The 14,685-nt window shown below is 37.3% G+C and overlaps 1 protein-coding gene across 5 annotated transcripts in view; it reads left to right on the top strand.

Annotated features, from left to right (window-relative positions):
* Positions 1-14,685, top strand: part of NETO2 (neuropilin and tolloid like 2) — a 62,109-nt gene that overhangs the window by 29,473 nt on the left and 17,951 nt on the right. For all 5 annotated transcript variants that reach the window (XM_038008034.2, XM_038008032.2, XM_007992219.3 and 2 more), the window contains exon 7: positions 4,700-4,928. In XM_038008034.2, coding sequence (XP_037863962.2) covers positions 4,700-4,928 — 229 coding nt within the window. The remainder of the gene's footprint in view (positions 1-4,699; positions 4,929-14,685) is intronic.

Genomic DNA, 14,685 nt, shown 5'->3' with positions numbered 1-14,685 from the left:
AAAAATAAAAATTTATAAATTGGACTAATGAAAAAGCTTTTTTATGTGAAAGACACTGTTGAGTGGGGGGGAAAAAAAGCCACTGACTGGGAGGGAAAAAAATCACCTATGAAAAGATATCTTTCATCCAGAACTCAAAACTCAACAATAAGAACAAAACCCAATTATAAAACAGATTTTAACAGATACTTCACCACAGAAGATTTAATCAATACAAAAATGCAAATTCAAACCACAATGAGATGGCACTATTCTCTGTTAGAATAACTGTAATTTAGAAAAATCACTCAGTGCTGGGAACTCTGTAGAGCAGCTGAAACTCTGTTACATTCCTGGTAGGAGTGCAAAATGATAGAGCCGCTCTGGGAAACAAGTTGGTGGTTTCCTATAAAGTTACTGTGTGACTCAGCAGTCTCTTCTGGATGGGTACCCGGGAGAAATGAAAGCTTATGTTCATGGAAAAAACCTGTGTGTAAATATTCATAACAACTTTATCTGTAATAACCAAAAACTAGAAATGTTTCAAGTGTTCTTTAGCTTTTGAAAGAATAGGCCAGGTACGGTGGTTCACACCTATAGTTCCAGCACTTTGGGAGGCTGAGGCGGGGGGATCACTTGGGGTCAGGAGTTCAAGACCATCCTGGCTAACATGGTAAAACCCCATCTCTACTAAAAATACAAAAAATTAGCCGGGCCTGGTGGCAGGTGCCTGTAATCCCAACTACTTGGGAGGCTGAGGCAGGAGAATTGCTTGAACCCTGGAGGTGGAGGTTGCAGTGAGCCCAGATCACACTACTGCACTCCAACCTGGATGATGAGCAAAAATTCCATCTCAAAAAATAAAGAAATAAATAAACTGTGGTACATCCATATAGTAAAATCTAGTCAACAATAAAAAGGGACAAACTATAGCTACGTTAACTCCAGATGCATCATGCTAAATGAAATGATCTAGACTCAAAGGATACATGCTGTGTGATTTCATTTATATGAAATTCTGGAAAAAGTGAACTACAGGACAAAGAACAGATCATTGCTTACCGGGGATGAAGACTGGAGATGGGTTTTGACTGCACAGTAACAGCACAGGAGAATTTGAGTGAGTTGTGGAACTGTTCTTGAAGTGTCAGCAAGGACTGAGTAGTGGATTGAGTAAAGCAAGCAGACTCAAAGAATTTGCTTTAGAAGTATAAATTGTCTCATTAGGATTCAACTGTAAAGAGAAAAAATATATATAAATTGGTACAACCACTTTGGAGAGCTATTTCACATGTGCTGTGGTAAAGCTGAAAATAGTCACATGCTACCACACGAGTATACTTCTAGATTTATACCCAAATGAAATTGTCATACCTATGCATAATGAGAAGACAACAATGTTTACAGCAATATTAGCTAATTATAAAAGTAGAAGCAAGCTAAATGCCCAATAGGAGAATGGATACACGGTGATTTATTTCTATTATTGGTATGAGGTTTTAAAATATATGGAACAATACAACATGTTTTTATAGATATGTAAGTATGAAAATATTAAATGTGCATTAACTAAGTGAAATTAAACAATATTTATTAGATCTCCTTACTCCAAATTGAAATATTTCATGAAAAGATAATTCCATATTCACAAATTTTTTAGGAGTATTACCTGGAATATTGACTATAGAAGAATGTTGTATTGCTTTTAATTAAAGTAAATCAGTTATTTAAAGTTAAAAAAATTATACAGTTGACATGGGAATTGGATCAAATTTTAAAATTTTAAATGTTTAAATGTGTAAATAGGCCAGGCACAGTGGCTCATGCTTATAAACCCAGCACTTTGGGAGGCTGAGACAGGTGGATCACTTGAGGTCAAGAGTTCAAAACTAGCCTAGGCAACATAGCAAAACCCCATCTCTACTAAAAATACAAAAAATTAGCCAGGCATGGTGGTGCACGCCTGTAGTCCCAACTACTCAGGAGTCTGAGGCACAAGAATCTCTTGAATCTGGGGGATGGAGGCTGCAGTGAGAGCCGCGATCATGCCACTGAACTCCAGCATGGGAGACAGAGTGAGACTCTGGCTAAAAAAAAGGAAACAAAAAAAAAAGTGTAAATAGATGGTTTTATTTAAGAAATCTAAATTAAATGGTAAAGGTCACCAAAACCCTTGAATACTAAATGTGAGAAACTAGTTAATGGGTGATGTTTAAGAAAAATATCCATTTATAAATATGAAAAGGAAGCCAGTCATGGTGGCCCATGCCTGCAGTGCCAGCACTTTAGGAGGCCAAAGCAGGAGGATCACTTGAGCCCGGGAGTTCAAGACCAGCCTAGACAATATGGCAAGACCCTGTCTCTATTTTTTAAATTAAAAATATATTTAAAAAATAAATATACAAAAGAAGGCATTGGTGTTTAAGAGTATACATTAGTGTTTTAGTCCACTTTCATCAGTGGCCTTTTCATGATAGTAGCTTTCTGGGGATTTCATTTCTGTTGGGGTCTTCAGGGGCTCCAATAAATAGCATCCCTTTTCTCTGCTGGAGTGCTGAACAAATTGAGAAATAAAAGTGTCAGCATGTAGGGAGTCGGAAAAGCCTCTTTACCATAGTGAAAGCTAGGACAGAGAGAGCAACGCAGAGAGATGATCTAATTAGTGTTGCCAACTCCTTACCCACCAGTTCTACCTCTCACCGAAGTCTAGAACAGCCCATTCCACTCCAGGGAAAGTTCACATCTGCAGAGCAGACCGGCCTACCCAGTCCCACTTCCTATGGGGGGAGGGAGAAAGAAACCAAACTCCCACCATCCAGGTAACTTGCCCTGCCTCCCTGGGTAGGATACAGGGATAGGGTAAGAGGTCACTTACTTGATAAAAGATCCCTTCTCATGCAATCTGGAGTAAAAGAAAAGTAGTTCATGCTCTTCTCCCAACATTTCAATTTGTCAGATTTACGTTATGAATATTTCCCAAAAATTTGTTGAATTAATTCAATATTTACAATAGAAAAGTACTATGATTTGTTATAATTTATCTTCATGTTTTTTAAAAAATATGTCTTTGAAGAGCATTTACTATAGCCTTATATAATACCGTATTTATTTGGATTAAAAGAAAAGCAGAGAGTAAATATAAATACTTGAGACAGCTTGATTATTTTACTGATACTTCTACCAAGTCATAATTTTACAAGCCTAGTCACTTTCTCATTGCCTGCCATGAGCAAGAATTATGCTGGATGAAACTGAGCCAGTGACCTTCCATTGGAAGACATCACAGTCTAGTGGAAAAGGGAAGTTATTACAGCATTAGTGCTCCCTACCACAGAGTGTGAGCAGAGGGTTTGGGTTATATAAGTGATGGAAAACTAATGAGAACTGATGATGTATTTAAGAAAACATATTGCTTCTATGTTAAAATACATGCATGAAGAGTTTGTAAAGTTTTGAACTGGAAATCTCTTTTCATTACTAATTTTCCACCACTCTCACGGAAGTGGTGAACCAGTCATTTCAAAGAAACCAAAATTATTTAGTCAAAATTTAATTCTTTAAGCTGTATTTTGTAAGTTGTTCTCTCTTAGTATTATGCCATCAAGGTATTTGGTGGAGTGGGGGAGAATATATGACATAACATTTTTGTTTTATTAATCCCTTTGAATTAAAGGATAGGGGTGGCATACTGCTCCCTCAGAGTAATAGCTAGGAAGTGAATACTCATTAGATGTCTTGAATGGCAATTCAAAGGTAATCTTTATTTACTCACTCAAATTTTATTTTAATCGTAGAGTCACATATGAGCAACTAGAGCCCAAACAGGGAACACTGTGTGAGTATGTAAAGCACCTCATGGAATGGGAAGGACGCACATTTAGAGTCAGACCAACCTGGGTTTAATCCTTGCCACCGAATAACAGATTCATCTCTGCCCACAAAAAAACGTGATACCTACTTCATTAGGCTCTTCTGGAGATTAATGTTTAAAATCCAAGTTCACAATGTAAGAGAAATTGTCAAACAACAATGGATCGAGAGTGTTTAGGAAATAACTTAGTACCATTTAGCTATAAAATTTGAATGGGGGGATGCTAACAGAGCTTCCTTTGATAGTACAGTTGATGTCTGCCTGTCTGAAAATGCAGATATTGTTAAGAGGTGAAATCATAAAGCAACCATGTAGAACAGTAGGTTATTGTGTAAATAAATAATAGGACATCTGGGAATAGGTATGGCTAAGAATACAGATAAAAACATTTTTATATGATACAGCCAAAGTAGGATGTGTATATCTTACAATTAAACACAGGTTTTTTAAATGTGCAGAAAAACTGAAAAGAAATTCACTAATCACATGCATTGTTGGAATAATAGAATTATGAGTGATTATTTTATTTTCTCCCCTGTCCAGTACCATGAGATTGCTTTTATAATGAGAAAAATGTGAGATAGTTATGCCTTGTGAACAAAAAGTTTCTTCTCTTTATAGACAAAACACAAAGTAAGTTCCTTAATGCTTGGTTCCATTATTAAGACAACCAAAGAAACAGATCATTAATCTTAGTTCCTCTAACTATTAGGCATCAGCCATTTATCTATTATGGTTTTCTGTCAGCTGTTATTATTGGGTGTACCATGTTGTCTGTGGAAAATAGAAATAGAAAAATTCAAATTAATGTATCTTTTTAAAAGCAGTGTTTTTGTGTTAATACTACAGATTTATTTGAGGTTCCTAGATTATCAAATGGAGCACTCAAATGAATGCAAGAGAAACTTCGTTGCAGTCTATGATGGAAGCAGTTCTATTGAAAACCTGAAGGCCAAGTTTTGCAGCACTGTGGCCAATGATGTAATGCTTAAAACAGGAATTGGAGTGATTCGAATGTGGGCAGATGAAGGTAGTCGGCTTAGCAGGTTTCGAATGCTCTTTACTTCCTTTGTGGAGCGTAAGTAAATAATTCCTATAGTATTGAGATCTTTTACATATTGTTCACTCATTCGCAATGCACTCAGCATTTACTTTTTAAAAATATTTTAGGATGTATTTTTTTTGTTTTATTATAGCTCTTTTTAATGCAAGAATATTAAATTTAAAATGTTTTAAATTTTATTTAATTTTTGGAGATGGGGTCTTGATTTGTTGCCCAGGCTGGCCTTAAACTCCTGGGCTCAAGCGATCCTCTGCTTCACCCTCCCAAGTAGCTGGGACTACAGGCACATGGCACTATACCAGACAGCATTTACTTTTGACAAAAATATGCAAGTCACATGGTAGAAGCAACTGTATCTTGGTCCCTGTTCTCTTGGAATGGACTGTCATGGGTGAAAAAACCATGTTAGCATATCAATTGGAACACTCATTATAAAGGTATAAACAAGTGGTAGAGATTGCAGACAGGGAAGACTTACACTTTCTCTCAAGATTTTCTAACTTAGTAGTAGTATTAATTTAGCTTGGTGAATAGTTATGAATCCATGAAACTATGGTCATCAAAGATTTAGATATGCCATAGATCTTTTTCTTTTTAAATAACTTTAAACTTACAGAACATTATAAAAATGATAGAGTTCCCTATGTGCCATTCACTCAGATTCCCCTAATGCCAACATCTCTCAAAGCCAGAGTGAAACTGAAAATTAACACAGATAACACTATTATTAACTAAGCTATAGACCTAATTCCAGTATCTCTAGTTTTGCCATGAAGGTCCTCTTTATGATCCAGTTTCCCATATTGCTTTTAGTTGTCAAGTATCCTTAGCCTTCTCCATCTGTGACGGTTACTCTGTCTGTGTCTTTCCTTGGCACATTGTCAAGAGTTCTAGCCAGTGTAGTAGAACGTCCATCAGTCTGAGTTTGTCTAATGTTTCCTAGGGATTCCACCGAGGCTGTGTATTTCTGTCAGGAATACCACAGAAACGGTGGTGCTCTTCTAACTACATCGTGTCAGTGAAGCAGGGGTACATGGTATCATTTTGTCTTATTGCTGGTAATGTTAACTTTGATCACTTCCTTAAGGTGCTGCCAGTTTTCTTCACTAAAAAATTGCTATTTTTTTTCTTTTCTAATTAATAAGTCTCTTTGAGTCTATGCCGACATCTCCTCACCCACTAATTTTAGCATCCATTGTTGGCTTCTGCCTGTAACAGTTACTACTGTAGGGTTTACCTGATCATGATTTTCTATTTCCATCATTCCTTCTGTATACGTTAATTAACTTTCTGCTCTAAGAAAAACTATCCCTTTTCCTCACTTATTCAGTTATTAATAATTACATCAGTATGGGCTTATGGATATTTTATTTTATTCTGTTGTTATAATATTAATAATAATATTATTATGACCAGGCATCGTGGCTCACGCCTGTAATCCCAGCACTTTGGGAAGCCGAGGCAACAGATCACTTGAGGTCAGGAGTTCGAGACCAGCCTCGGCAATGTGGTGAAACCCCCGTCTCTACTAAAAATACAAAAATTAGCTGGGCATAGTGGCAGGTGCCTATAGTCCCAGCTACTCAGGAGGCTGAGGTGGGAAAATCACCTGAGCCCAGGAGGTCAAGGCTGCAGTGAGCTAAGGTCACACCACGGCACTCCAGCCTGGGTGACCAGAGTGAGAATGTCTCAAAAAAAGTTATTTTTCTATGATACTAACATTATTTTGTTGCTCAAAACCCAAGCTTCAGCCATTGGAAGCTCCTTCAGTTTGCCTCCTGTGTCCTCTCAACATACCCAATTAATAGTTTTTTAATTATTTTCTTACTTTATGGCAATTCTGGATGAACCAGGCTCAACTTGTGTTTTCTCTGACCCAACCCTAGATCAACTGTATTTCCAAGGAGCCCTTTCTTCATCTTACAGAGAGAAACCTGACTAACTTATCTAAAATGGATTAATTTGTTTAATCCTAATATACACAAAAAGTAACTTCACAATTGCTAATCCATATCCCTTTGAGAAATTTCCTAACAAAGTACCTTATGTACAGTTCTTTTTGTATTTAGTTTTACTGTCAAGATACTGTTTTCCAGTTACTCAGGCTAGTGGTTTCTATTTCATTTTGTGCCCTCACATCATGGTTTCTATACACTGTTTTTATGTGGGGGTTCTGGGAACATAACTGTTGTTCCTAGAGAGCCCACATCCCAAGAGGGACACTTGGAAGTGTGCTTGACTCCTTCATTCTCTGCCTTCCATTTCTACCCTCTCTCTGGATTTCTTTTTGCACAAATGAGCAGATACATGTGTATTTTCTTATGTGACATTTTTTCTTACTTGAAGGACAGCATTATTCTTTTACACTTTATTTTTTCAACTTAAAAGTATATCCTTGTCAGGTGCAGTGGCTCACACCTGTAATCCCAGCACTTTGGGAGGCCAAGGTGGGCGGATCACTTGAGGTCAGGAGTTTGAGACCAGCCTGGGCAACATGGCGAAACTCTGTCTCTGCTAAAAATACAAAAATTAGTAGGGCATGGTAGCATGCGCCTATAATTCCAGCTACTGGGGAAGGTGAGGCGTGAAAATCGCTTGAAACCAGGAGGTGGAGGTTGCAGTGAGCTGAGATCAGGCCATTGCACTCTCCAGTCTGTGTGACAGAGTGAGACCCTGTCTCAAAAAAAAAAAAAAAAAAGTATATCCTGGAAACCATTCCATATCAATTCATAAAGCACATTTTTATTTTTTAGCTGCATAGTAGAGCATTGTATATACCAACTTTATTTTATCTTCTACTTATGTTGGGCATATAGGTTATTCCCAATATTTGCAGTTATAAACAAGCTGCAGTGAATAATGTTATGTGTATGTCTTTCTGTATTGTTGGAGACATGTCATCAGGATAAATTCCTGGAAGTGGGATTGTTTGGTTAAAAAAAGTTGTGTAGTTTGGTTAGATATTGCCAAATACCCTTGCAGGAGGGTTGTAGCTTTTTTTTTTCAACCGCGGCAAAATATACATGGTATAAAATTTACCCTCAGTCACTTTTAAATGTACAAATCAGTGGCATTAAGTATATGCTCATTGTTGTGCAACCATCACCACTTTGTCTGGAGCATTTTTATCATCCCAAACTGAAACTCTATACCCATGAAACAGTTCCTTCCCGTTTTTTTCTCTCTCCCCACGCTGGTAACCTCTGTTCTACTTTCTGTCTCTATGAATTTCCGTATTCTAGGTAACTCATAGTAGAATCATATAATATTTGTCCTTTTATATCTGGCTTACTTCGCTTAGCATAAAGATTTCAAGGTTCATCCTTGTGGTCATATGTATCAGAATTTTATTCTTTTTTAAGGCTAAGTATTCCATAAGTAAATGCCACATTTTCTTTATACATTCATTCATCTGTTGATGGATGCTTGATTGTTTCTACCTTTGGGTTATGATGAGTAATGCTGCTGTGTAGAATTGTTGGATCATATGGCAAATCTGTGTCTAAGTTTTTGAGGAACCAGCAAACTTTTCCACAGTCGCTGCACCATTTTATTTACACACCGACCAGCAGCACACAGAGGGTTCCAGTTTATCCACATCTTCACCAATACCTGTTGTTTTTCATACTTTTGGATAATAGCCATCCTAATATGTGTAAAGTAGCATCTCATTGTGGTTTTGATTTGCCTAACGATTGGTAATGTTGAGCATTTTTCCATGGGCTTCTTGGCTATTCATGTATCTTCTTTGCAGAAAGGTCTCTTCGCGTCCTTTGCCCGCTTTTGAATTTTTTTTTTAAGTTGTGGACGTTCTCTGCATATTCTGGATATTCGTCCCTTATTGTGTATGTGATTAGCAGACTTTTGCGTTCTGTTTGTTGCCTTTTCACTCCCTTGATACAGTGTCCTTTCACGTACAAAAGTTTTTAATTTTGATGAAGCCCAATTTAATGTGGTTTTTGTTGTTGTTTGTGGTGTGATAATCCGAGAAATCACTGTCAAAACCAATGTCATGAAGCTTTTCTCATACGTTTTCTTCTGAGAGTTTTATAGTTTTAGCTTTTGTAATACGTTTAGGTCTTTGATCTATCTGGAGTTAATTTTTGTATATAGTGTAAGTTATGGCTCCAACTTCATTCTTTTTCATGTGGATATCCAGCTTTCCCAGGATCATTTTTTGAAAACACTGTCCTTTCCCATTGAATGGTCTTGACACCCCTGTCAAAAATCAGTTAGACCTGGGCACAGTGGCATGAAATGTGAATGAACCATGAATAGCCAATCTGTAGTCCCAGCTATACAGGAAGCTGAGGCAGGAGGATTGCTTGAGTCCGGGAGTTTGAGACCAGCCTGGGCAGGAGTTCAAGACCAGCCTGGTCAACATAGCAAAACCCCATCTCTGTTTTTCTTTAAAAAAAAAAAAAAAAAGACCGGACACAGTGGCTCATGCCTGTAATCCCAGCACTTTGGGAGGCCAAGGTGGGTGGAACACCTGATATCAGGAGTTTGATACCAGCCTGGCCAACATGACGAAACCCCATCTCGACTAAAAATACAAAATTTAGCCAGGCGTGGTAGCACACGCCTGTAATCCTAGCTTCTCAGGAGCCTGAGGCAGAACAATCGCTTGAACCTGGGAGGTAGAGGTCACGGTGAGCCGAGATTGCGCCACTGCACTCCAGCCTGGGCAACAGAGCTAGACTCCGTCAAAAAAAAAAAAAAAATTTATGTGAAGATTTGTTTCTGGCCTCTCAATTCCATTGGTCTATATGGCTGTTGTTATGCCAGCAGTAATTGTTTTGATTACTGTAAATTTGTAATAAGTTTTGAAATTAGGACGTGTGAATCTTCCAACTTTTTTCTTGTTTTTCAAAATTGGATTGGCTATTCATGGTTCATTCACATTTCATGAATTTTAGGATGACTTTTTCTATTTCTGCAGAAACACTGTTGGGATTTTCAAAGGGATCATTTTAAATCTGTGGGTCACTTTGAATAATATTGTCATCTTAACTGTATGAAGTCTTCCCATTCATGAACACAGGATGTATATTCCCAATGATTTTTCATCTTTAATTCATTCAGCAATGTTTTGTAGTTTTCAGCATACAAAATGTTTTGCCTCCTTGGTTAAATTTATTCCTAATATTTTATTCTTTTTAATGCTATTATACTGGAATTATTTTCTTAACTTCCTTTTCTAATTGTTAATTGGCAGCATTTAGAAATGCAACGGATTTGTGTATGTGGGTTTTGCATCCAGCAACTTTGTTGACTTAGTTTATTAGCTCTAACAGGGGGTGTGGGTGGGTGGGTGGGTGTGATCTTTAGGGTTTTCTGCATGTAAGAATGTGTTATTTGTGAGCAGAGAAAATCTTACATCTTCCTTTCCAATTTGGATACCTTTCATTTTATTTTCTTGCCTAATTGCTCCAACCAGAACTTCCAGTATATATTCAATAGAAGTGAAATTGGGTATCTGTCTTATTCTTGATCTCAGTGGAGCTCTGTCCTTCACTACTGATTATGATGGTAGCTCTGGGTTTCTCATATATGGCCTTTGTCATGTGAAGGAAGTTTTTTTTTTCTATTCATAGTTAATTGAATGTTCTTATCAAGAAAGGCTGTTGAATTTTGTCAAATGCTTTTTTAAAAATTCATTGAGCTGATCATGTAGTTTTTTTCCCTTACTGTAAATGTGATGTATTAAATTGGTAGGCTTTTGTATATTGAACCACTCATGCATTCTGGGAATAAATCCCACTTGTTCTTGGTGTATAATCGTTTTATATGTTGCTGAATTCTGAAGTAGTAATTTTCTTGAGGATTTTTATGTTAATATTCGTAAGGGATATTGGTCTTTAGTTTTTTGTGTGTACCTTTTCTAGCTTTGGTATCAGAGTAATTCTGGCCTCATAGAATGAGTAACTAGTGTTCTGGCCTCTTAGAATGAGTAACTAGTGTTTGTTCTTCAACTTTTTCAAAGAGTTTGAGGATTAGTGTTAACTTTTTTTATTATTACGATACTTGAAGTTCTGGGATACATGTGCAGAGCGTGCAGATTTGTTACATAAGTATACACCTGCCATGCTGCTTTGCTGCATCCATCAACCCATCATCTATATTTCTCCTAATACTATCCCTCCCCTAGACCCCCACCCCCCAACAGGCCCCAGTTTGTGATGTTCCCTCCCCTCCCTGTGTCCATGTGTTCTTATACTTCAACTCCCACTTAGGAGTGAGAGCAGGCAGTGTTTGGTTTTGTTCCTGTGTTAGTTTGCTGAGAATGGTGGTTTCCCGCTTCATCCATGTCCCTGCAAAGGACATGAACTCATCCTTTTTTATGGCTGCCTAGTATTCCATGGTATATATGTGCCACATTTTCTTTATCCAATCTATCATTAATGGGCATTTGGGTTGATTCCAAATCTTTACTATTATGAATAGTGCTGCAATAAACATACGTGTGCATGTGTCTTTATAGTAGAATGATTTATAATCCTTTGGGTATATATCTAGTAATGAGATTGCTGAGTCAAATGGTATTTCTAGTTCTAGATCCTTGTGGAGTCTCCACACTCTTCCACAATGGTTGAACTAATTTACACTCCCACCAACAGTGTAAAAGTGCTGTTTCTCCACATCCTCTCCAGCATCTGTTGTTTTCTGACTTTTTAGTGGTAGCCATTCTAACTGGTGTGAGATGGTATGTCATTGTGGTTTTGATTTGCATTTCTCTAATGACCAGTGATTATGAGCTTTTTTTCATATCTTTGTTGGCTGCATAAATGTCTTCTTTTGAGAAGTGTCTGTTCATATCCTTCACCCACTTTTTGATGGGATTGATTTTTTTTTCTTGTAAACTTGTTTTAAGTTCCTTGTAGATTCTGGATATTAGTCCTTTGTCAGATGGATAGATTGCAAAAATTTTCCCCCATTCTGTAGGTTGCCTGTTCACTGTGGTAATAGTTTCTTTTGCTGTGCAAAAGCTCTTTAGTTTAGTTAGATCCATTTGTCAATTTTGGCTTTTGTTGCCATTGCTTTTGGTGTTTTAGTCATGAAGCCTTTGCCCATGCCTATCTCCTGAATGGTATTGCCTAGGTTTTCTTCTAGGGTTTTTATGGTTTTAGGTCTTAGGTTTAAGTCTTTAGTCTATCTTGAGTTAATTTTTGTATAAGGTCCAGTTTCTGGAAGGGGTCCAGTTTGAGTTTTCTGCATATGGCTAGCCAGATTTCCCAATACTATTAAATAGGGAATCCTTTCCCCATTGCTTGTTTTTGTCAGATTTGTCAAAGATCAGATGGTTGTAGATACGTGGCGTTATTTCTGAGGCCTCTATTCTGTTCCATTGGTCTATATATCTGTTTTGGTACCAATACCTTGCTGTTTTGGTTACTGTAGCCTTGTAGTATAGTTCGAAGTCAGGAAGCATGATGCCTCCAGCTTTGTTCTTTTTGCTTAGGATTGTCTTGACTATACAGGCTCCATTTTGGTTCCATACGAAATTTAAACTAGTTTTTTCTAATTCTGTGAAGAAAGTCAAATGGTAACTTGATGGGGATAGCATTGAATCTATAAATTACTTTGGGCAGTATGGCTATTTTCACGATATTGATTCTTCCTATCCATGAGCATGGAATGTTTTTCCATTTGTTTGTGTCCTCTCTTATTTCCTTGAGCAGTGGTTTATAGTTCCCCTTGAAGAGGTCTTTCACATCCGTTGTAAGTTGTATTCCTAGGTATTTTATTCTGTTTTTAGCAATTGTGAATGGGAGTTCATTCATGATTTGGCTCTCTGTTTGTCTGTACACCTATTGGTCTATAGGAATGCTTGTGATTTTTGCACATTGATTTGTATCCTGAGACTTTGCTGAAGTTGCTTATCAGCTTAAGGAGATTTTGGGCTGAGACAATGGGGTTTTCTAAATATACAATCATGTCATTTGCAAACAGAGACAATTTAACTTCCTGTTTGAATATCCTTTATTTCTTTATCTTGCCTAATTGCCCTGGCCAGAACCTCCAATACCATGTTGAATAGGAGTGGTGAGAGAGGGTATCTTTGTCTTGTTCCAGTTTTCAAAGGAAATGCTTCCAGCTTTTGCCCATTCAGTGTGATATTGGCTGTGGGTTTCTCATAAATCGCTCTAATGATTTTGAGATACATTCCATCAATGCCTGGTTTATTGAGAGTTTTTAGCATGAAGGAGTGTTGAATTTTGTAGAAGGCCTTTTCTGCATCTATTGAGATAATAATATGGTTTTTCTCATTGGGTCTGTTTATGTGATTGATTTGCGTATGCTGAACCAGCCTTGCATCCGAAGGATGAAGCTGACTTGATTGTGGTAGATAAGATGTGCTGCTGGATTTAATTTGCCAGAATTTTACTGAGGGTTTTCACCTCAATGTTCATCAGGGATATTGGCCTGAAATTTTCTTTTTTGTTGTGTCTCTGCCAGGTTTTGTTACCAGGAAGATGCTGGCCTCATAAAGTGAGTTAGGGAGAAGTCCCTCTTTTCTGTTGTTTGGAATACTTTAAGAAGGAATGATACCAGCTCCACTTTGTGCCTCTGGTAGAATTCGGGTGTGAATCCATCTGGTCCTGGGCTTTTGTTGGTTGGTAGGCTATTAATTACTGCCTCAATTTCAGAACTTGTTATTGATCTATTCAGAGATTTCACTTCTTCCTGGTTTAGTCTTGGGAGGGTGTATGTGTCCAGGAATTTATCCATTTCTTCTAGATTTTCTAGTTTATTTGCATAGAGGTATTTATAGTGTTCTCTGATGGTAATTTCTATTTCTGTGGGATCAGTGGTGATATCTCCTTTATCATTTTTTATTGTCTATTTGATTCTTCTCTCTTTTCTTCTTTATTAGTCTGGCTAGCGGTCTATCTATTTTGTTAATCTTTTCAAAAAACTAGCTCCTGGGTTCATTGATTTTTTTGAAGGGTTTTTTTTGTGTCTCTATCTCCTTCAGTTCTGCTCTGATCTTAGTTATTTTGTCTTCTGCTAGCTTTTGAATTTGTTTGCTCTTGCTTCTCTAGTTCTTTCAATTGTGATGTTAGGGTGTCAATTTTATATCTTTGCCACTTTCTCCTGTGGGCATTTAGTGCTATAAATTTCCCTCTAAACACTGTGTTAGCTGTGTCCCAGAGATTCTGGTACTTTGTGTCTGTTCTCATTGGTTTCAAAGAACTTACTTATTTCTGCCTTAATTTTGTTATGTACCCAGTAGTCATTCAGGAGCAGATTGTTCAGTTTCCATGTAGTTGTGGGGTTTTGAGTAAGTTTCTTAATCTTGAGTTCTAATTTGATTGCACTGTGGTCCGAGAGACTATTTGTTATGATTTCTGTTCTTTTGCATTTGCTAAGGAGTGTTTTACTTCCAATTATGTGATCAATTTTAGAATAAGTGTGATGTGGTGCTGAGAAGAGTGTATATTCTGTTGATTTGGGTTGAAGAGTTCTGTAGATATCTATTAGGTCTGCTTGGTCCAGAGCTGAGTTCAAGTCCTGGATATCCTTGTTAATTTTCTGTCTCGTTATCTGTCTAATATTGACAATGGATTGTTAAAGTCTTTCACTATTATTGTGTGGGAGTCTAAGTCTCTTTGTAGGTCTCTAAGAACTTGCTTTATGAATCTGGGTGCTCCTGTATGGGGTGCATATATATATTTAGGATAGTTAGCTCTTGTTGCATTGATCCCTTTACCCTTCAGCATTGATCCCTGTAATACCCTTCTTTGTCTTTTTTTTTTTTTAATCTTTG

This window comes from Chlorocebus sabaeus, chromosome 5, assembly GCF_047675955.1.
Source record: "Chlorocebus sabaeus isolate Y175 chromosome 5, mChlSab1.0.hap1, whole genome shotgun sequence".
Taxonomy (NCBI): Eukaryota; Metazoa; Chordata; class Mammalia; order Primates; family Cercopithecidae; genus Chlorocebus; species Chlorocebus sabaeus.
This window is presented reverse-complemented; position numbering and strand designations above follow the sequence as displayed.